Here is a 23,499-nt window from a genome sequence, read left to right on the forward strand (position 1 = left end):
GAATGAAATGTGTATCGTGCTCTTTTTAGGTGAGATTGGAAAAACACACTGCTTCTAATAACTGCTATCAGAATAGCATCCTAGAAGATGCTGTGGGATGCCTAGTCCTTCATTACATATTTAGTGACTTCATGAATAATAATTAAGTAAATCCACGTGGATATTTGGCTTTTATTCAATAAAGAGTCACTTTGTTAAGTAGTGTTTGTGCATATATTCATAATCATTAGGACCGTAAGTCTATGGCTTCAGTAGGATAGATGAATAAAAAAAAATTAGCAAAAACCAACAAGCAGTCTCATTTGGACCTGTGTTCTAATAGGAATATATGCACCTGTTAACTGAAGAAGGCATTATACCAATGATGTGGTGATGCATCTGAATTTTATGATCCCTTGGGTTTTTTGGTGTAAGAGAAAAAAATACTTAATGATAATCTGTTTTAATGATAAAACACAAAGAAAGAAGACTGGACTAAACCATTGGGTTAAAAGAGGATATGAGGGTGTAGTAGAATTTTTTTTTTCCTAATGTCTTATTCGGAAAGGTAGGGATCCTCTTGAATTTTAAGTTGTGTCTTAAAATATTATTAATTTCCATGGTTAAGGCAAGCTATGCTGCTATGATATCACATTACTGACTTTGGCAGTAGAGTTTTCTAAAAAATCTTTCCAGTTCTCCTTCTTTATAAACTAACTCCCTCAAATATGAAGATCCATTTCCTCCCCACCCCTCCTACCTCACCTCTAAATCCTTCCACGGGGAACATCGCAAAAGGAAATTTAGAGCATCTAAGTCCCCCAACTGCACTTCATCCTTGGGGACTACTTTAATCCCAAATCATCTAGCTGTGCCTTGATTCTTTTCCTGTAAGATTTGGTGGTCTCCAGAAACACTTTAGTAAAACTCAGACTTCCAGAGCGCAGTATCTAAACCAGTTAGTCAGCTGGCCATAACCAAACAAGAAGCCGGATAGACTAAACTGAAATAAAGCCCGCTCTCCGAGATAAGCTGCATCTGTTGTATGACGATGGTCAAAATCCCTGGAGCCAGGAAAACATGAAAAGCTCTCAGAATGCATACTTTCCCACAATTACAGAAAGAGGAGCGAGTGGTGTGACAGACAGGAGTCGATCTGACTATCAGTTCGGCCCCCAGGTCTGACGTATACTGAAAGCATGTATTTCATCTAGAAGGATTTTGTTTCCTTCATCAACCAGGAAGATTAGAGTAAGGGAGGGCAGTTCCTAGGTGATCTGGAATTTTCTTGGTGCCTAAATTCTATAAACTTTGCAGTTCTGTTAGTGTTTGCATGGAACTAGTGCAGTGGGTTTGTGAGGTATGTTTTGTGATAGTCAAAAGTATTTCCAGTGATCATAATTGAATACGTACCGTTGAGCCAACTACTTTCCTGTAAAAGTATTTAAAAACTGGCATGCTAGAATCTAGAAAGTACAGTCGAAGCTTCCTGTCAGTGTAAAATTTAGATTTATTTGAAAAATGTTGACATCCTACCAGGACACTGGTTATAATGTACACATATATAAACAGACATATATATATATATATATGAGTGTGTGTGTATGGCTTGGTGGAAGGTGGGCATGAAGTTGAAGAACTTAAGTTATTTAATTCTTTTTTTAAAAAAGATTTTATTTATTTATTTGACAGAGATCACAAGTAGGCAGAGAGGCAGGCAGAGAAAGGGGAAGGGAAGCAGGCTGCCCGCTGAGCAGAGAGCCCAATGCGGGGCTTGATCCCAGGACCCTGAGATCATGACCTGAGCCGAAGGCAGAGGCTTAACCCACTGAGCCTCCCAGGCACCCAAGTTATTTAATTCTTAAGAAACTTAAAAGAAACTTAAAATCCTGACGCATTTACACAGAGAGTTACTTATATTTCCTCTCCCTCAGAGAAAGGCCAGCAGTCCTAGCTATATCCCATAAGCTGCCTACTGATGACATTTTTTTTTTCCTCTTTGTAAATCTTATTTGACAAGATCCTGTGGCCACCCAGCGGATCTCTCTGGGAAGCGGTAAAGGAACTACTTACTGAGCCTTTGAAGTCCTTATTCAAATAGGGCATTCATAATCCTATTAGCCAGAATTCTTATCTTATCACTTGAATGGCTCTCTTCAGAAAAGTTGTGTTGGTGAGGATTTAGCCCCAGTCGCTTCACAAGTGAGTCAGTAGACATTGCGTCCTGAGAAGTTTTGTCTGGCCCCTCTGCTAGTTTTCTTTCCTGCTGACACTGGCTCTAAACAAAGAAACTGCAGTTAAGATACTGCTTCTTCCGTCCAGAGACATACAGCCACCCACTTGGCAGGAGTCAGCGAGCTGGCTTTATCATACTTTCTTTGTCATCATGACCAAATTTATTAACATGTAACTTCAGGGACATTGCACTGATACTGGCTTAGGTCTTCTTACCAACGCTCAGATCCGTGAGGCTAGATTGAGTGACGTAGGTGAAGTTACTAAGCCCCTGCCTTGTTTCTTCCAGACACAGAGACGTGTGACTACGGCTGGCACAAATTCCAAGGGCAGTGCTACAAATACTTCGCCCATCGGCGCACATGGGATGCAGCTGAACGGGAGTGCCGTCTGCAGGGCGCGCATCTCACAAGCATCCTGTCTCATGAAGAACAGATGTTTGTGAACCGTATGTACCAAATAGATGCAGGGTTCCTGAAGCTTTGCTCTGTGTCCCTACTTCTTCCTTTTCTCTGTATCTAACCGAACAGATGTAGCTTCCTCCATGGCAGTTCAACTTATTAAATCCCTCTTCTGAACTACTTAAAACCATCTCTCCTACGTGAGACCCCGACTTTGAGAAACACTCATCTCTAACAGAGGAAAGCATTTCCTGGTCTTCAGCGATAGTGGGTGAAACAGCCTGCTGCAGGTGGAGTCCAATGACGTTGCTCCTCGATCATTTTCTGACTTATGAAAATGGCCACTTCTATGGTTCCATCTCACTCTTGTCACGGCTGCCTTCGTAGTTCTATTTTGAAGATGTGCACATGTTGTCCAGAGTTAAGGAGAAAATTGCTTTCAGTTCTTTTTATCCCACTCATTAAAATTGAATTGTCAATAGCAACCTAATCCTACCCTCTGCATAAAATTGGTTCTCATCCATGCTGATAATGATTTTAGGCCACAGAAAGTGGGTTTCATGTTAAGAACATGAACAAATGGAGAGTGAAAGCGAATGAAGCTTTACTACCAGCCCTGCTGAATAACTTAAACTATAGCAAAGAGAAGGGCAGCTAGCTTTTATGTAGCAAATATGTAGAAGGTTTTTTTTTTTATATGAAGCATCATTCAATGCCCTATTAAATATGTTCTCATAATGCCTGCTGCCTTTCAGAAGTTTGGTTGTTAGGTAGCAATCTGTACAGAGGTTCAATTAACTTTCTTGCATGGTTTTCTTGTCAGTGACTCATCTCATGATGAAATTAATTATTTTTGAAGACAATTTTATAGAACTGTCTGGTCTAGGTATTCGCTGTTTAAAATGCTTTAAGAAGAAACATGTGGCTTCCAAAGTGAGGCTAGCATGGGAATGATCTGTCACATTTTATTGGGTCACTGAATTTTTGCCAATGGCATAGCTTAATTTAAAAAAAATGGAAAGTTTTTTTTTATCATGAGTAAGGAAGGAAAAATATTTAATTATAGTAAACTGCTAGGGAAATTATTTTCTTATGTCTGATATTTTAATGTTTCTCAATGTTTGTGAATTAGCTTTTTAGTTTAAAGCACATTGGGCAGAAGAACAAAAGATAGCTAGACCATGAGAGATTTTTATGAGCAACTAAATAAAATTCCAGCCAGAAAAGAGGATGCATGATTCACTCTGAGAATAGTTTTAATACATTTCATCCATCTATGGGTAAAAATATCTGTTGTTTCCCTTCTCTTAGGCGTGGGCCATGACTATCAGTGGATAGGCCTCAATGACAAGATGTTTGAACATGACTTCCGTTGGACTGATGGCAGCACACTGGTAAGTTGCTTATGAAAAATGACACCAATTCTGGGAACTTAGTAGCATGTGCTGATTGCATTTTACAGGGGGCGTACTTGATTGAGACCTATTAAGTGACTTGCTCAGGTTTACTCAGTAAGATAGATGAGTGTTAGAACAGAGTCATTGTGGCTCTCTTTGAAAGAGGAGTGTATCAGAGTCCATTGAACTGGAAAACCACATCAGCAGCAGAATTGCCTCAGGTTTATCTTTCAGATGGTTATCTTTGCTTTTTATGGCTTAAAGAAAAGGGGGGAAAGAATAAATGTAAGAGAAAAGGCCTTGAAAAAAAAATCTACCTTTCCCTCTTATATAACTGCACTGGAAATCTATGGGGCATGGCTCATTTTTATCCAAACCAAGATGCTCATTTTTTTCATCTTAAAAAAGATTGCTGAATTATGATCTTGTGGATTTTCTTCCATTCAAACTCTGCTGACTAATTATATATTTTAAGCTTTTTCTGCCTCTTAAAGAAAGAAGTAGAATGGTAACACTGGCCCCAAACTTGAATTGGCTGAAATAAGATTCTTGGGACAGCTGAACCTGTTTGGAGTCACTACTCTGAATAATTATGAGTATAATTTTTTAAAAATAGTTCAAGTGTGGTTAGCTATATACTAGTGGTTCTAGGTACTGGCTGTTCATTAGAATCACCTGGGAACATAATTTAACAACTGGTGCCTAGGCATCAACTCAAATTCATTAAAGCAAAACCCCACTTTGCTTTTTAAAGCTACAAGCCGATGGCTGGCTGTATTTTCCACGTGTTCTCCAGGTGACTCTGAAATGCAGACAAGTTGGGATCCATTGGGCTGGACAATAAGTATAAATTCAATTCTAAATTAGATAAATAACAGGAAGAATTGAAAATAATGTTTAAGCTCTTTGTGTGAATTTATTTAGGTGCCTAAATTTCATTCATTACTTGCCACTCATATGGATTCAATGAGTTTGGCAAAATGTAGAGTTCATCCTTAGAACAGATGCCGAAGGAATTTCTGCTTTTGGATGTTCTACTCTGTCTGCTGAAGCTTTTCTATGTTCTTACGGACGTACCGCTCAGTTCGTCTTTGTGTCGGTTGCTATACTCAGCACCTTGCATTCATGTATTCCCCACAATAATCTGTAAGAGAGGTATGAAGTGTTTTATAGGTATAGAAAGGGAAGGTCAGTTAGGCTGGAAATTTTTGCCCAGAGTCACAGTGCTGTTAAGTGTTGAAGCCAGTCTCCAAAGCCATGCTTTATTTTGGCTGGCACCTCGTTGACTTGAAATTATATCCCTTATTACATTTTGCCTTTAGCAACCCTGAAACAAAATCTGGCCTCCCCTCTCTGTGTCATCACGCCTTATCTTTAATCTGGACTGTTGTCACTCAGGTCCAAATGTAGGTCATTTGGCAAGATGCAGAAAAAACAAGGAAGGTAGATTGTCCATGAAATACATTCCCACTAAGATATGTGAACCACATCCTCTGGATCAATACTCCTTGTTTTATAATGGTCCTAACTGGATGGTATATCTGCAGTTGTAGCATCTGCTTATTTTTATTTTGCTAAAATGAATAGTAATTTCAGGGGACATAATTTTGGTCAGTTAGATTAATGGGTTAGTAGGCCATGAGTTCTTCTATATTAATTTTAACTGAAGGTGGACTATTTTGCTTTTATTAATTTAATATATATATGAACATAAAAACTAAAGGATTTTTTCCCTGTATGTTAAAACTGTTTTTATAATTTTGTTGATGTGTTTTTATAAAGTATAGACATTTGTCGAGTTTTCTTTTGTGGAAAGAATATTTCGTTCCTATGGGATTATTTGGGTCTGAAGACCCTCTGTTGATCTTCCTCCCACACACTTTCCTTTATACATAGCCCGCTGAAAAGTGCGGGTCCTGTGAGGTCCCAACCGTATTACAGAAGCTAGAAAGCCAAGGACTCAGGTAGGGCTCTGGTTGGTCCTTACTTGTGCCTTGCAGACCTTGACCACAACTTATCTCATGGTGTCCATGTGTGTTCTTGCCCTGAGCCTGGAATAGCTGCATTTGGCCAGATATAATGTATGTGAAGTCTGTCATCTGCTACATACCGCTCTGATTAGACAAAGTCCCCAACTTCCAATATGTTGTTGATTATATAGAATTGATTTGTTTTCACTCATGGCATTTTTGTATGTTTCTAGACATTAGCAGTTCAACTTTTCAAAGAAGTGGTTCTCGTGCTTGCTTTTCTTTCTTATGGTGTCTGGGACAAGGCCATATACTACCTATGAGCTTGGTTAATGACACTGAAATCGGCTTGTAGCTGGTAGCTGTGTTGGGGTCTCTAAAACATCTCAGGGAACCTTTCTCTCCTGCCAAGTGCCATTCAGGGGAGCTTCACTCATCAAATGTCACTATTCCACTATGCCAAAGCAAACCAACTCAACGATTTTTTTTTTTCTGTGTCCATTAATTTTTAATGGACTATGAAAAATACTGTAAAAAAATAACTTCATTGCCATTTCCATGGTCTAGACTGGTCTTCAACTTAGTAAATAAGCAAGCATTACACTTTGCAAGAAACAAATCTTGATCTTCTGGAAATTTTCCAGAGGAAGATAACATCCCTCGTGTTCCTGTGAACCTTACCCTAAATTAGTTTACATTTTTACATTAAAACCCAAAGGTTATGAAGAAAGCATCAAACGAAGCCCTCAGTTTGAAGAAGGCAGCAGATGAATTACATAAACAAGGAAAATGTATCAAAGAAATGACACAAGCAAATCCAGAAAGCACTCTAACAGATCCTTGGTCTCTTCTTAATTCCCTCTTTGTGTCAAATAAAAGTGTGCTAAGGAGTGTCCCTAACTTTGAACATTTTGGAACAGAAAAGACCATCTGCCCAACAGCCTGTCTCCCTCCCATTTGACTGATCTCTGGCCCACTCTGCTTTTGTAACCACCCTCGACTGCCTCTATCCCTTCCTTTCTGAGACGGCCTAGGTGTCTCTTAAACTCGTTTGTAGTTCTGTCTGCAGCCACCATCCCCTTAACAGGTTCCATATGTTTGCAGGCTTTGAATAAAATAGGTCTTCTTTGTTTCGCTGTTTACTCCAAGTGTCTTTGCCTTTGAAAAAATCCCTAATGGTAAACGCTACGTTTTCAAGGGAAAGCAGTATCTGCTTACACTTGGAAATGGTGTTACCTTGACTGTGTGCAATTTTAAGGACTTTGTTTATGTTTTAAATTTCTCCCCTCTCCCCTTTGCCCCCATTTTTTGTTTGAAAGATTTAGTAGAGCTTATTCTCCTTGGGAGGTAGAGCAGTATTAAAATAAAAAGAACTTTTGATAGTTACCATATATCATCTTTTATTATTCGGTCCTACAATTCAGTAAAAACAAACTAGTTTATATTAGGTTTTTCAGTCTCAATAATTTCTTTTCTTGAAATAATAAAACTGTGCTTCCAATAAGCTTGCAGTGTAATTATATCATATTTACATGATTATGCTTTCTAGCTAGACTAAATCAATTGATATGCTTATACTAAATTAATAATGTTATTTGGCTGAGTTATCTAAATTGCCTTGTTCTTCAGATTCTGATGGACCCATTCCACATTATTGGCCCATATAATATGGTGTCGATAACATGCCATATTCCTGCTTTTGTTGTTTCTTTGAAGTCCTTTTTTATTATTATTTGGGGTGTTTACCCAATAAGTTTCACAAAAGTGTACTCAATGCAGAGACTGGGTCTAGCCTTACCCTTGTGATTTCCATTAAGGTTATTTTCTCCTAACACATTTCAATTTTTATTTTGTTACTTGGTTTTCAAATAACTAGTCACATTTCAATTTGTCCCTTGGTTTTCTACTAATGAGTTATTCTTTAACTTGACTATTGATCTCTTAACAGTGAAATGCCCCAAGTGCTTTATTAGAAACTGACAAATAGCTTCAATAATGAATTACTTTTCTTGTCACCCAAGTAATGTCTTCAAAGACACTAAGTTAAACCATCCAAGTTAAATACACATTAAAGCTGGCAAACTTAAACAAACATTTCTTATCTAGCTTCTACACTTTTAGCTGACTTTTAAGTTCTTTCTTTAACCTAATTGTTAAATGAATGACTAGTCTGAAGTGTTTCCCCCAGATCTGGTTTCCAGTGCCTATGAACTGCCTCTCCCTGTGCTATGAACTCTTGTTACTCTCTTTTTGAAATTTTGTATACCCTCCTCTTGCCTTCAATATAAAATTCTGATTATTAGTGTGCTATACCAAGCCCAACAATTCCACCTGCCTTCCTAAGCTATATCATCTCAAAATATTCACAGTTCCTGGAATGAGCCATGACACCTAACTCCTGAATTTCTTTGCATAGCCTTGCCCTAGTGCTTAGAATGTTCTTATCTCTTGTCCTAATTTTATTTAATTAATGTTCAAATGCCATGTTTAGCTGACTCTCCTTCGTCTTGGAAGACTACCCATTTGGGTGTGACTAAGAGCTCCTCCACTGTGTTCCAGAAGCCCCTTGTGTCCCTTTGCCATCTTACCACCATCCCCTGTGGGGCTGACTTCCTGCCACTGAGCTTTCTAAATCAGGGAGTAACTTTCATCTCTATTTTTTCAGCACCTGGCAGAATTGTTGACAAAAATAGATACTTAATAATTTTTTTTTAAGATTTTTATTTATTTATTTGACAGACAGAGATCACAAGTAGGCAGAGAGGCAGGGAGAGAGAGAAGGAAGCAGGCTCCCTGCTGAGCAGAGAGCCCGATGTGGGGCTCGATCCCAGGACCCTGGGATCATGACCTGAGCCAAAAGCAGAGGCTTTAACCCACTGAGCCACCCAGGCGCCCCGATACTTAATAATTTTTTAATGATAATTAATATTTATACATTGCTTAACCAACTTACTGTTACATGTTGAGTCATTAAATGGCCAACTTACTGTTACATGTTGAGTCATTACATGAGTCATTTTAGCAGACTCTCTTTATGACAATTCTTGTTCATCTAAGTTAAATATTTTATTTAATGTTGTACCAGTATGAAAAACTTAAAACATAGTAGGTGAGATTTCAAAAATGGTGAAAAGAAAAAAAACGTTCTCCCCAGACAGATATATACTGCTGGGTATAATACATCTTACAAAAGTTATTAACCCAAAGGAAAACAGATGTGCCTACTAGAAATGATGACAGTCTTGTCCATGATTGTCCCAAGAATACATTTACAATAAGCTCTGGGAAGAAAAAAATGGGAAGCAAACTTTTCAGCCTCTGCCACCCCTGCGGGTTTGAGTTATATCAGGACAGATTTTCCATGAAGCTTTAGGAAACCAACAATTACTCAAAACTTAGAAGAGAATTTTTTTTTTCAAGATAGGCACACATTCTGTCATTGCACTTTCTAAAGAAAAATGACTTAAAAAACAAAAAACAAACAAACAAACAAAACCTTGTTATCCAAAAACAAGCAAAAGAAAATTTTACTGCTGAATGTTATCAGATCATTTTATTATAGATTGGTCGACCAAAAATGAATTGGTTGCCTGAGGCTGGACAGAGCTTCATTTATTCACCTTCTCTCTGGGTCTGTTCTTTCAAACACAGAGAGAGGCAGACATCAGGAATACTTTGGAGTCATTTATCCTGCCCTGTCTATGTGTTTCCTAGCAAAATCATTTCCACAACTTTCTTTTCAACTATAGACTATGGTGTGTCTGTGGATAGCACAATTAGGGACTAGACACTATTAGGTGCCTTCATGACACTACTTTGTATAACAGATCTCTGCAGCTGATGGTTTAACATCAACCTGTGGCCCTCAGGTGACAACTGTTACTGTCTTGCTCCCTCCTCTCTCTGACCATCAGGAAGAAATTCTGACAGGAAAATCTGGTCCCTTCTCTCTTCTCTTTAGTGAGTTTCTGCAGCACCATCAAAGCTTACCCCTCACCACTGGGGATTGGATGCTTCAGTGGATCAGAAGCGGTCAGTTCAAAGAAAAACGTCACCTTAGATAGTGTTGGCCAGAGGTTGAGGATTGAACGGAACTGACAATCCAGTTCCCTTTTAAAAATATTGAAGAACTTCCAAAGTTTGATTTGTTTGGTGAAAAAAAAAAAAAAAATCCCTGACTTTATTCTTAGGCATTAAAAAAAATTTTTTTTTCCTATGCCCCTTACACATTTCCTTCTGCCATCTCTATTCTGTCGGCACTCTGCCTTGCCAGGAGAAGCTGCCTGCTGGTTTGTCAGCTTCCCAGGAAGTATCCTGGCCTCCTTTACTTTCCAGCATACTGCTGGAGGAAACAAAAATTTCTTCTCTGCACTTGTCTCATTCCACCCAGCAAGTTCTCAAACGCGTTCCTAATTCACAGAACCATAAATACCTTATTTTCTAGCTCTAACCAACTCATCTTACCTCCTGATAGTTATGAGACAGATTGCAAAAGGCTAATTGTTGTGTTTTTGCACTTGAAAGCTCTTTCTGGAAAATAAGTGAATTTTGCTTTTTTTTTTTTTTTTTTTGGATAAGCATGGTTCAGCACTGGCAAGCTGCACACCTGGATTTTGGGACAATGGGTTACCCTCCTGGTTAGAGTTGATGCATGAGAAGAGCCAGATTTGTGGATTGACTTCAAATACAGACGTCCCTTTTTTCATAAATAAACATGTCAGTCTGTCACACAAAGTATTGTGAGAAAACCCAGCTTTGAAAAAAGGTCGAAACCATAAAGAAATAGCCCTAAACTCAGGAAGAGACACTTAAAAGGGGCAGAGAAAAGGAGTAACAAGTCGCAGGTCATAAACCATTATTTTTCTTCTGCAGGACTGTATTATTCCCCTTTTATAAACACAAAGGTTCCTACCTCCTCCCTTTCCCAGATGTCTTGGACATTGAAAAGAGAATCAAGAGTATGAACTAATTCCCACTGTTTTCCAAGCTTGTTTGTAGGTTTCTGCTTTTTTGAAAAGATTGCCCACAATTTGGCAGAAAACAATGAAAAACAAAAGCCCCAAACCAAAAACTCCAGTTTTACTTTTTCTACCTGAAAATGTTAGAAGACTTTTGAAAAATTATTTGCAGATGGATGTGTGTCCGCTGTGGTGTGGCTTGAGCTCCGAGTCCAATGCCACTTCTCTGTGAACAAGTCACACTGCATATCAACATTAATTTAATTATGTTAAGCCTCACAGGCTTCATTATATTAACCTAAAAGCCAAGGAAAACATATGCTGTTTCCTCATCCTTTAACACATTACTCATGAGTGAAAGAATTCTCAGTTTCTGTTCTGCAAAAGACCACTGAGCTCTTAATAAAAACTCGTACTTGTGTTGCAGTTCAGCTTGATTGGAAACCAAGAACTGGTTCTTGTGATTCTGCATGTGAAATAAAACAAGTCACAGAGTGGTTCCAGAACTCAAAACCCTCATCTCTGCCTTGCCTTTCCTTGAGTGCACATAGCTAATGATAGGTCACGTAGCTGGAAGAACACTTACCCATCACTGGAAAATCATTTCATCATTGACGAGATTACCCTTCAGAAAATTATCAATGCAGTAGGTCCTTCTCATGGAGGCTTTTCCAGCAGTGCTCTGTGAACCTCTAAAATCCCATACAGAAATTTACATTTAATTGCTAATTGCTTTAGCGCAATTCACGGAAAAGGCAAACAAAAATGTAGAATGGGTTTTGGCAGTTTCCCACTGCATGCGGATGGGATCCTAGCACTTCCTGACTGAAGACCTTTGCAAACAAGCTTGGGGTGAAGGAACCCACCAGCACCATTTCAGATGGGAGTTAAATGCAAAGGGCTCCTTGGGGCTCTGTCTGCACCATCCCCCCACCCACCCAAGTGCTCTCACAGTGGGAGGAACTCACATCCTTTGGAAAATGCTGTTGATAATTACAGCTTTGCAGGCCAGTGAGCTCATGCTATTACACGAGATTAGTGCTGGACTCGAGAGCTGCCAGATTGTCTCTCCCGCACAGACACTTGCCAGCTAGCAAAATAATGGGCATATTGGCACTTTAACAACTATCAGGAGACCCCAAGTTAGTTTTTCTTCCCTTCAGCATATTTAAGTTTGTAGGCTCCAACTCCAGCCTGCCAGCCCAGGGCAATGACACCAAAACAAATGTCTCTTTCTCCATTAAAAACAAAGCTGCTCTTTTCCTTTTGGTGTGAAAGACAACAGGAAAACCGTAACCTCCCTGAAAACATAAATAAAGCAGGCCCCGGCCAGAGTAACCTTAAGCAAGTATCAGGATCAGAAGAGGTGTATCTCTCCTGGAAGGCAGGTCATTTGCCCCCAGGAGTTAAATAAAACAAAGTGAAATATACCCTCCACAGACTGGAAACAAACGCCTATTGTGTACCACAGCCATCTAGGGGGCACAAAGGCATTTTAAAGTTACCAAATGTTTTGATTTCTGTAATAAGTAGTCCTCCTAACTTCCGTGCAGATAACCGTTTGACCTCTGTTCTGAAAGGCTGGGGGTAACCCAGAGCAATTATTCTGAGTTCTGTATTTTGTGAAAAGGTGGTTTCTTATCAGCGTATGTTTCAAATGGGGAAGCAGTCCTCTTGGGAAAGCGTTTTCTATTTGTGGAGTTTGCTTTTATACTTAGCGGTTATCTGTTTTTCCTTGGCATCGCCTGTGTTTGGGTGTTACTTGGAGCTGTGAGAGCACAGCCATGGCACCCTCAGTGCCAGGTGATGACAGACAGGGCTTTGCAGAGAGAAATCAGCTCTGAGTCCAGGTGCCACTTTTTGTGGCTAGTCTGGGTACGTTTTTGCCTAAAAAAAAAAAACATGTGAATCACACTGCAGACATTAATTTGCGTGCACAGATAGGTATTTGTCTATGATCCGCCCTGCCGTAAGGATTTGGGGTGGAGAATATATATTCGGCATTGCTTCCAGTGCAGTTTCACCACTGATGTAAACATAAATAATCTGGTAATTTTAAAAGGAAAAATGGAGAAAAATCAACTATTATAGATGAACTTTCCAATCAGATAGAAAATTCAGATTATAGCTGCCATGACCTAAAGCAAAAGAGAAAGCAATCTCATGGGTAAATCCTGTTTAGCTGAGGTCCGTCTTCTAGCAAAATATTCTCTTTATGCTTTCCCTCACAAAACTGAGAGGACATACCACAGATAACCCTTTAATCTTGCCACAGGAAGGAAATAATCCTGATGGAGGAGGGTATTTTAAATTTTAAGTAACTTGGTTGGCAATTCATAATATAATAATGGATAGAGATCACCACCTAGTGGCCATATCGTATTTTGTGTTTCAAACCACATACCCAGAACTCCACTTAGATCTAGTAAGAATATAGTATATTCCCCGTGAAGTAAGTTCCTGAGTAGTTTTGAGTGTAAAAATTCTAGTGTGGTCTGCATTATACTGTGAACTTAAAAGTTAGATGTGAAATTAGATGATTTTTCAAATGCACTCTGAGGCTAACACACGGAGCCACCTGCTTAGTAAGTTCCCAACAACTGAGGCAAATACTGGATCCAGTCTTTCCCATATCTTCACTTCATACACAGTATGAGAACACAGTGGAAAGTTTTCCTTGGCCAGTTTCACTGGTATGTGAACCTGGAGGACTTTTTTGGTTTTCTTGTGAAACTTTTTACAGTGAATTAAATTAACAGTGTTTGGGGGAGGGAGAGTAAGTAGAAAGCAGTGACTAGACCCTTCATGGAAAAAGATTCTAAATTATAGCTGGAAGACTTAGGAAGTTTTCCCAACAAGTACAATAATATATTATGCCACAGGACAGCTTCACTGGACAAATGTCAAGAATGGTTTTTATCAATGGAATGTGTATGATTTATTAAGTGTACTTGGCAAAATCCATAATAGTTCTAAAACACAGAGGCTTTAATTGGCCATTTAAGATAATCTAAATTATAGGGAATTTTAAAGAATAAAAAGTGACTCTGTCTAAGCTGAAGAAGTATAGCTAAATAGGTGGATAGGTGGATGATAAATAAATAGATGATAGGTTGATATATAGATAGATAGACAAATAGAGTGTGGGTCCTTGGTGGCTGCAGATTCAAGATTTGCAGTTTCAGTCATAACAAGAGACCCTAAAGATCCATAATATGAAATAATTTGTACTTCTTTCTCGGGTTCAAACTTGAACCGTACTCAGTTGTTTACTAGTGTGTAAGAATTCTTCAATTACTGCTCATGTCTTTCTAGTAGATAGCTTGATTTTAGCACCTCAAGAGGTCTATTGCTATTTATTCCTCTATCAATTTAAACATGTTGGATCTTCTGTATTGTATTTATGGTGGAACTATCTGCCACATAGTTCTGTGGAAATAGGAGGCCTTTCTAATTATCCTAGATAATTCTTCTCTAGTGTCAAGAAGTACTGTATTTGTAGGGGTCTGTGTGTCTCTGTGTATCTGTATTTCTGTGTTTGTGACTGATAGTGGTAAATCTCACCTTTTTTTTTTTTTTCACAAAAAGATGAACTTCAATTTTATTTAGTATCTGTGAAAATTCTGCTTTCTTTTTAGTAAAGAGGAAATCAAAAAATTCTAAAGAGTATCTAACTTTTTAGGAGAAATAGTAGTGCCGCTGATTATTCTTTATAGTTATTTGTCCAAGTTAAGAAATCCTAAAACTCAGTGAAAAGAATTTGAAATGGGTCAGATACAGAGAAGAGTTAATTATCAATGAAGTTTGAATAGGACCAGTTGCTTTGAAAACTTCTTTGTTTTAAGATGCTGATAGAAGGGATTTAAAATTAAAATTAAAAATAAGAGTTCAATGTTTCTGGGATTCTTTCTCTACTAGAGGTTGAAAATGACCTTGTACCTTCAAAGTTTTGGTTTTTGAATTGACACTCTCTTGGAAAGATGTTTTTTTAAAAAAACTTGTTTTTTCCAAACATACTCTTGGGAATGTTACATGGAGGGATAAGGCTAAGTCAGTCTGTGTTTCAAGAACCTCCCTTGCTTCCATCTTTCCTTTTCACCACCTAGCTGTTAGCATTTTTCCTCCTAAATGGATTTGCTTATATATGTATCAAGTAAAGGACCAGCTGGGTTGTGACTATCCCAGCAGTAACTGAGTAATACTGGATATCTTGTTTCTTTTCTTTAACTGAGAGCCATGCTCAAAGCTGAACCCAAGAAACTCCTTTTCTAAAGCAAAGCAAAGGACCTGGTTTATTTCTAAATCTTGTATATTTCTGAAATAATGCTTTTTTAACCTCAGAAAAAAAAGGCAGTTATCCATCTCCACATAAGGAAAAGGTCAATTTAGTCTCATTACATTTTTATCATCAATTTGTTTTGTTCATGCCTGTGATACCAGTTATCTGCTGAGATTTTAGGGCCATTGATCATGGCCACGTGGTGTGTATTTTAAAGATAAAAAGTGTGTCCGGTATCTCTGAATGATAGTTGGGACTCCTAGACACTATATAACCAGAGATTCACCTTGAAAGGATGTCAACCCTATCTAACTTGAGTAGGTTGTTAATAACTTTCCAAAGCAGAGACCCCACCTCTACCCCCAAACACACACACACACACACTTTATCCTTCTCAGTGTGTTTATGGAATCAAGTTGGAGACTTGCAAAGCACTGGGAAGAGAAAATATCTCTTCAGCCATGCTGCTTGAGAAGAATGAGTCAGGTCCCTTGTAGGTCTGTGAAATTGAGGTCCCTTGCTGAGAGCGAAGAGTTTTGGCAGACAGGAAATTCTTGTGTGCTCCAGAGGACTTGCAGGTTAATTCTTTGGTTTTATGTTAAGGTGAGACAGAAACAAATTTTTTACAATAAAATGCAGATTATTTGGAACAACGTAAGCTAAACATCTATAAAGTTTGATAGATTTTGGTGAATAACTTCGGTCTCTTCTGAGTTTTTCTTCTTGATATCAGGACTGATTCAAAATGAGTTCTCTGGTTTGTGGAGACAATTTTCATGTGAGAGAACCATGCTTTGCTGTTGGATTGTGGCCAGGATTTTTTGAATCATTTTATGCTTTTGGCAGTTGACTTGTTTGAACCCATTTGGGGGAAAAAGAAAGAGAAAGCAATAACTGAAAAGTTATTAAATCCGATTTAATTGAAATAGTTGTCTTTTTTGGCACTTTTGTTTTCTACAGATACAGAGAAGAGTCATTTAACTGGAACTCTTTGTCATACAGTAGACAACATGAAGCAATTTCATACTGATACAAAATAATATACAAGTTTGTTATAGACGATTTAGAAATTTTTCTACCTTGAGGAGGCTTCTTCTATGTCAACTACTTGAGTCTTATGTCATGATTTTCTTTACCGTAGAAGAGAATGAAAATGCAAAGTAATTTAGCGTTCTCTTTTCAGATATAGTCTTCATCTAATTCTGCTTTCTTGGCAAGGCAATGAGAGTTTGGGGTTTGGGTTGGGGCACATGAGTCTCTGAGACACAGACATTCAGAGGTCTGATCAGCATTTGTTTTTGTTGATGGTGTTAAAATGAATTCTCTGCAAACTATGCTGGCTTTTTTGGAATAATTCTTAGTTTGCCCATCCAGCCCTAGAGTAGAGTTGATTTAGGGAAGATCACGCAGGATGTCTGCTTAGAATTCCAAATGAAAAGAAAAAACATCAAGATGGGAGTGGGGTATTTTTCTCTGCTCATTCCAGGAATCTACATTTCTGTATGTATAAGACACTGCCTATATGAGAGAGGCTCTATTACATTCTTATAACTCAGAATTGATGTCCTGAGCAGAGATCTCTATCTAACATTTAACTTTAGTGAAAAATATACATTTTTAAACCTGAAGTCAACAATTTATTTTTTATACCCTTTCTCCTGCAAGTGACATTAAAAATAAAGCTATAAAGAATTCAGGGAGAAACAAAGAAAGTTATTCAGAAAAGTGAAGTTTCCTTTACTAAGTTAGTTAGGCAATAACATGGAGCAAAACCAAAGCATCCTAGCCAAAATAAATCTGCACAATGGAGCTATCAGATATGAGGTAATAGTGTGACATGCCTGTGGGTATCAGACATTCTTGTAAAAACCACAGACCCAAAGTTTGGTCCTGCACCATTAAGCCACAGTTCTGCCCAAGCAATGACACAGAACACAGGTTTTAAATCACTGTTGCAAGCCAAATGTAATTCCTACCAAAAACAATTAAATCTTTTACCAGAGGTCTGAGTCTGGGCAGCTTAAGCCCTGAGAATCACTTCAGTGGCATGGAATCTGAATCTCATTTCAGTGTGAAAATGAGACGATCATTGTTCAGATCATGAAGAAATGTCAGCTGCAAAATCCATGGCAGTCAAGTAACTGGTAACTTGAAGTGATATTTGTTGAGGTTAGATCAGAAAAAGTTTAGCTAAGAATTTTACAAGTTCTTTCTGATTGCTGTATAGATCATTTTACAATGTTCATTTTTACCGATTCAAAAAATAATTTATGCTCACTCTAGGGAAGTGAAAAATGTATAAGAATATATGGAATAAAATATTATCTCTGTCTCATATAACTCAGAAATAAACTTTGTCACATTTTGCTGCATTTCCTTTTGGTCTTTCACAGACATGCACATGGGCATATGCGTGCACACACACATATACACACACAGCTATATCTGAGAGTAACTGTAAAATTTGGATCATTGTATATTTTTAGTATTTTGATTTTTAATTTTAACTTAACACATCTTTTAATATTTTCTGTCTCCTTATGTATTTTTCACAGACAAGTAATTTAATGGCTACATAACATATTACTTGTCTGACCATAATTTATTGAATACATATTCACTCTATAGATTTTTACCCATTTACTGCTAGTATAAATAACATTTTGGATAAACTATTGTTCACATCTCTGATTACTTTTTAGGATAGAATTTTAGAAGTGGAATTAGGGGGTCTAAGGGTTGGAACTTTTTGAGGCTCTTGATATGTATTACCAACTGTTTTCCTGAATGGTATTGCCTGTCTCGCCCAGCATTTGGTAGCCGCAAGCAACATCTTCAAGTAGAAGTTGATATGAATAAGGAAGAAAGCAACACACGCTATTGTTCATTATTCCTAAATATCAAATTATTTATTAAACAGTACCAGTGTGTGCAGGCATAATTCCCAGCACTAAGGATACAGTAGTAAACAGAAGAACCCCAAATTCATGTCTTTTTTTTTTTTTTAACATTTTTATGTATTTATTTGACAGACAGAGATCACAAGTAGGCAGAGAGACAGGCAGAGAGAGAGAGGAGGAAGCAGGCTCCTTGGCAAACAGAGAGCCCAGTGCAGGACTTGATCCCAGGAGATCATGACCTGAACTGAAGATAGAGGCTTTAACCCACTGAGCCACCCAGGCACCTCCCAAATTCATGTCATCAATGAGCTTACATTCTACTAAGGAGAAAACAATACAATGCATAAATTATATGGGACATGAGAAGTTAATAGTTGTTATGAAGACAAAGCAAGGAAGAGACATGAGCAGTGTGGGTAGGGACAAGAAAGCAGGGAGCATTGCATAATTTGCACATTCTATTGAGATCTTCAAAAATGTTCCAACTCTGAGGACTTTTACTTGTTTCATGTAAGAGGTTAGTTAGAAAGTTACCTAGAAATTATTGAGCTCCAATATCCATAAGTATCTCGGGAACTCTGGAACCTTTGGCCATTAGAAAGTATTAAATACAGATCTTTGTTAGTTTCAAGGCATTCCTTTTTTTAATTTATTAATTTCATTTAGTGTAAGAATTTTTATTTTGATCCTTCTTCAATTTATCTGCTAAAGGCCGCTTAGTTATATAGACCAGCAATAGGCTGAATATGACTTATATTTCTTTCTTTTCCCATTTTCTTGTTTATTATCTATTTTAAAAGAATAGCAAAAAGAACAAACATAGTGGAGGGTGAGGGATGAAAAGGGAGGTCAGTTAGCAAAGAGAAGAAAATGGAGAAATAATTGGAAACCCATTTTAGAGCAAATGTCAGTTCCTGGTCGCAGGGAGACCTGCCAGTCAAAAACGCTTTGGTCCTGTGAACAACCTTTCCAAGGCCAATTCAGTGGTACCATTCAGGCTACTAGAATTGGATTTCAGTCCATAAAATTCATGGATTTTCACCAGAAAAATAAAAACACCCTTCATTCTGTGTTTTGGTAAAAACAAACAAACCAAAAAACCCACAAAAATACAAAACAAAAATTAAAACACCACAGTAACTTTATTAAGCTTATCTTGGTTCATTCCAATTTTATTACTTCCCAAAGATTCTTTTTTACATAGCAGGTATCTCTTATCTCCTATCTTAATTTTGGCATGATTAAGGAGGATTTTAAAGCAAAGGGAGGCAAAGAAATTGAAGGAAAAGTAGGTCTCTTAATCTGGAAGCTTTCAAACTTTAGATCTTCTCACAAATTATTTTATCAAAGATCAAGGTTTTTACCATACGTAATGGTCTTAAAAGCTATTTGTTTTTCTGAGAAGAAAGAAAAAAATATTGATATTCTCTAATCTATTTATTATACATTTTTAAAAGACATAAAAGTAGCCATTGTGCTTTTTTTGTTTGGTTGGTTGGTTGTTTGGTTGGTTGGTTTTTTGACATGCCCTGAATTGGAAACAATTGCCTTACCCTTACATACAGTTCTTTCTTCTCTGACTTTATCTTTCCAAATACAGTCTTTTAATTATTGTTAGATAAAAACAATAACATTAAATAAGGCAAGAAAACACATTTTATAGTGATAAAGATGTAAAAGGAAGAATAAAAATCCTATTACACTATAATCACAACTACATAAAATTATATCTGTGCATAAGGCCCGAGAGAAAGCATGACGGAGTGACGAGTGATGGATTTTTTCTATTTCCACTTCCATTAATATTGTTACATCTAATAATAATATGATTACATTTCTAAAGTCAAGCATTGATTATATATTTAAACATCTAAGATAACCAGAACAAAATTCCTCAGACCTATCTTACTGTCAAAGGAAAAAGAAATTACATATTTGTTGAAGAGAGAATGAGATACAGATGTTTTCCACTTGGAGCATAGAAGTCTTTTTCTTTACCATTAAAATAATTTCAGTTAGGTAGTTTAAAAGTTGAGTCTTTCTAATTCTGTTGTGATGTCATGTCTCTGTCAGTTTTATCATTTGCTACTTTTTAACAATCAAGTAGTTAGTTCTGTTCTTCCTCCATTTTCACAGCAATATGAGAACTGGAGGCCCAACCAGCCAGACAGCTTCTTCTCTGCTGGAGAAGATTGTGTCGTAATCATTTGGCATGAGAACGGCCAGTGGAATGATGTTCCCTGCAATTATCATCTCACCTATACCTGCAAAAAAGGAACAGGTAATGATTAATTAATTAAAACTTGATCTGCATTTTAGTTATCAAGTGAATTCAGGAAGAATAACCTTCATCACTTCAAGACACGAACTGGATATCATGCACGGTATCTCTTGCTGCCTCTGGAATATTCCACTCTTCCAGTACATTTGAAAAGTTTATTTTCAGTAATGTCTTTACTTTAGATGTGAGATGCTAAGATAACAATGTAGCGTTTATATTTAAAAAAAAAAAACAACAAAAAACCTACCTGGCAATATCTTTCAGAAAAACAAAGTGCTGTCTAAGAGACTATCTACCTGCTTATTCTGATGAGAACATTAAGAAAAATTAGTTGTCAACATTTAAAAATTGGGGTATATTGAGGCACTTGGGTGGCCCAGTGGGTTAAACCATCTGCCTTCGGCTCAGATCATGATCTCAGGGTCCTGGGATGGCTCTGCTCAGCAGGGAGCCTGCTTCTTGCCCCCCTCTCTGCCTGCCTCTCTGCCTACTTGTGATCTCTCTCTCTCTCTCTGTTAAATAAAAACAAAGAACAACAAAAAAAATTGGGATATATTAAAAATAATCTGGATTTTTTGTAAAAAAATAAGAACTGGTACATTTGGTACCAGTACCAAATGTACATTTGGTACATTTGCACATTTGGTCCATGTGCAAATTTACGAGTGCTCAAAACCACCATCCTCCTTCCGTGGGGACTACAGTCTCCAGCTCTTTGCTCCTTGCCTCACTGTGGTTAAGTGCCTGGTCTTTCTAGGCAGGCATTTGAATTTTTTCATCATTGCCTTAGGAGTTCCTTGGGTGTAAACAATAGCCCAAAACAGCATTGCTCTCTCCCTGGCTGAATACCTTCAACGTATGATAAAATAATAACACTTGAAATGTAAGTTCTGTAATAAAAATTACTCAGTTGACATTAAATAGATAAAATTACAAATGCTGATTTTTAAAAAGTCTTTATTATTGACCAGTATGTTTGAATTTCTAAGGCACACTGTCCCGACTTCTTCATTTAAAAAATGGGAATTCCATCACATTTTTTTTAAACCTGCTTACAATTGATAATGGTCTTAGAACATGAAATTTTGCCTCTAACTTTACCCAGACTTTTTCATTGAGTAAGAATACAAATGCAAAAAATGAAATCCATTCGATTTTTTTGTCTTTCGATAAAAAATAATCAACTAAAAATATACACTCTGTAGATATTTTAGGAAAGACTTCAACTCTAATAGTAAGAAATTCTATCAGAAGAAAGAAAACACTGAGATACACAGAGCTCGGATGAAACTCAGCTACCAGCTTGTCACTCTCTCTGCTCTTCTCTTACCTAAAGCAGAACCAACTCTGAATATCCTTCTGTATGAGCGGCTTCCTTGGCCACGTGCATTACTTCTGCACTTTTGCCATGGGACTCGTGAAAATAGCAAACCAAGTGTTTGCTGTTTTCCCTGTTCCTAGTCTAAGAAGTCTTTGATGAACTGTTCACCTTAATCTGAATGTCATGTTTGTCTTCTTCCATTTCTAGATGTTCCCTGGAGTCACGCTTTTCTCTTTGTGATCTGAGAGCATTCATCTATTTCCCCTGTTATTTTTTCCTAAAGCAGGATTTCTCAACAGCATCACTGTTCAACTTTTGGTCCAGATCATGCTTAGTTGTGGGGGCGGTCCTGTGCATTGCGGAATGTTTTGCAGCATTTTTGCCCTCAGTGCACTGAATGCCAGTAGCAGTCTCCTCCCCTCCAGACCCTCCTCCTTTGCTGTGTAATAACCATCAGTGTCTCTAGACTTTACCACCTATTTCTGGGGAGGGAGGGAGAGGAAAAGAACTGCCCCAGGATGACCACCACAGCCCTATAGCTACAAATGTTTCACAAAAACAGCACTATGGTTTGCATTTTCTGAGGGGGAAAGAGATTTGTAAAATAGAGACTCCACCTCATTAAAGGGAAAACAAAACAAAACAAAACAAAAATGATTCTTGTATTTTATCATCATACTATCATTTTAGTCATAGAGACTTAACTCTTTATTAATCAATACTCTGGGGAATTTTATTAATGTCTATAGACTTTAATAAAAGACTTATTTCTCCTTTTAGATGATCTTAGACATCTTTAAACATACAGAACCAAGTAATTTTACTTGAATTAAATACCTGTAAAGAGGATTATATTTCCTAGTTTTACTGAGAGGTAATTGAAAGATATCACTGTATAAGTTCAAGGCGTACCATGTGACTGTTTGATTTACATATATTATGAAATGATTACCACAGTTCAGCTAACATCTGTCCTCTCACGTAGATAAAATAAAAAGAAAAGGAAGAAGAGTAAAGGGGGAAAAATTTTTCTGCTTGTGATGAGAACTCAGGCTTTACTCTCATCCGCTTTCCTATGTACCGTACAGCAGTGTTAGTCCTCGCGTTACATTAAATCCTTACCATTTATTTATCTTACAACTGGGAGTTTGTACCTTTTGACACTTTCCTTCAATTCCCCCACCTCCTACCCCCAACTCTGGTAACCACATATTTAGAAGTGGATTTTAGATTTGCTTTAGCTTCCACATGTAAGGGAGATCATATAGTATTTGTCTTTCTCCGTCTGACATACTTCCCTTAGTGTAATGCCCTCAAGGCCCATTCATGTTATCCTAAATAGAATGATTTCCTCAGTCTTTATGGCTGAATAATATTCTACTGTACATGTATGTACATCTACCACAGCTTCTTTATCCCATCATCCACTGCTGGACACTTAGGTTGTTTCCACATCTTGACTAGTGTAAATAATGCTGCAGTAGACATGGTGGATGCAGATATCTTTTAGTGTTCGTGTTTTTGTAATTTTTGTGTACATTCCCAGAAGCAGAATTGCTGGATATATGGCAATTCAATTTTACGTTTTTGAGGATCCCACAAACCTCCTCCCTGCTTTCCTAGTACCTGTACCAATTTACAATCTCACAAGGGTTCCCTTTTCTCCGTATCCTGTCCAGTATGTTATCTCTTGTCTTATTGATGATAGCCATTCAAATAGGCGTGAGGTGATGTCATTATGGTTTTAATTTGCATTTCCCTCATGACTAGTCTGTTGA

At 37.5% G+C, this 23,499-nt stretch overlaps 1 protein-coding gene across 5 annotated transcripts in view; it reads left to right on the plus strand.

Moving 5' to 3' along the window:
- The window catches only part of VCAN (versican), a 110,849-nt gene that overhangs the window by 80,825 nt on the left and 6,525 nt on the right, over positions 1 to 23,499 (plus strand). For all 5 annotated transcript variants that reach the window (XM_059418196.1, XM_059418192.1, XM_059418195.1 and 2 more), the window contains 3 exons: positions 2,504 to 2,662; positions 3,927 to 4,009; positions 20,256 to 20,400. In XM_059418196.1, coding sequence (XP_059274179.1) covers positions 2,504 to 2,662; positions 3,927 to 4,009; positions 20,256 to 20,400 — 387 coding nt within the window. The remainder of the gene's footprint in view (positions 1 to 2,503; positions 2,663 to 3,926; positions 4,010 to 20,255; positions 20,401 to 23,499) is intronic.

This window comes from Mustela nigripes, chromosome 12 (genome assembly GCF_022355385.1).
Source record: "Mustela nigripes isolate SB6536 chromosome 12, MUSNIG.SB6536, whole genome shotgun sequence".
Classification (NCBI taxonomy): domain Eukaryota; kingdom Metazoa; phylum Chordata; class Mammalia; order Carnivora; family Mustelidae; genus Mustela; species Mustela nigripes.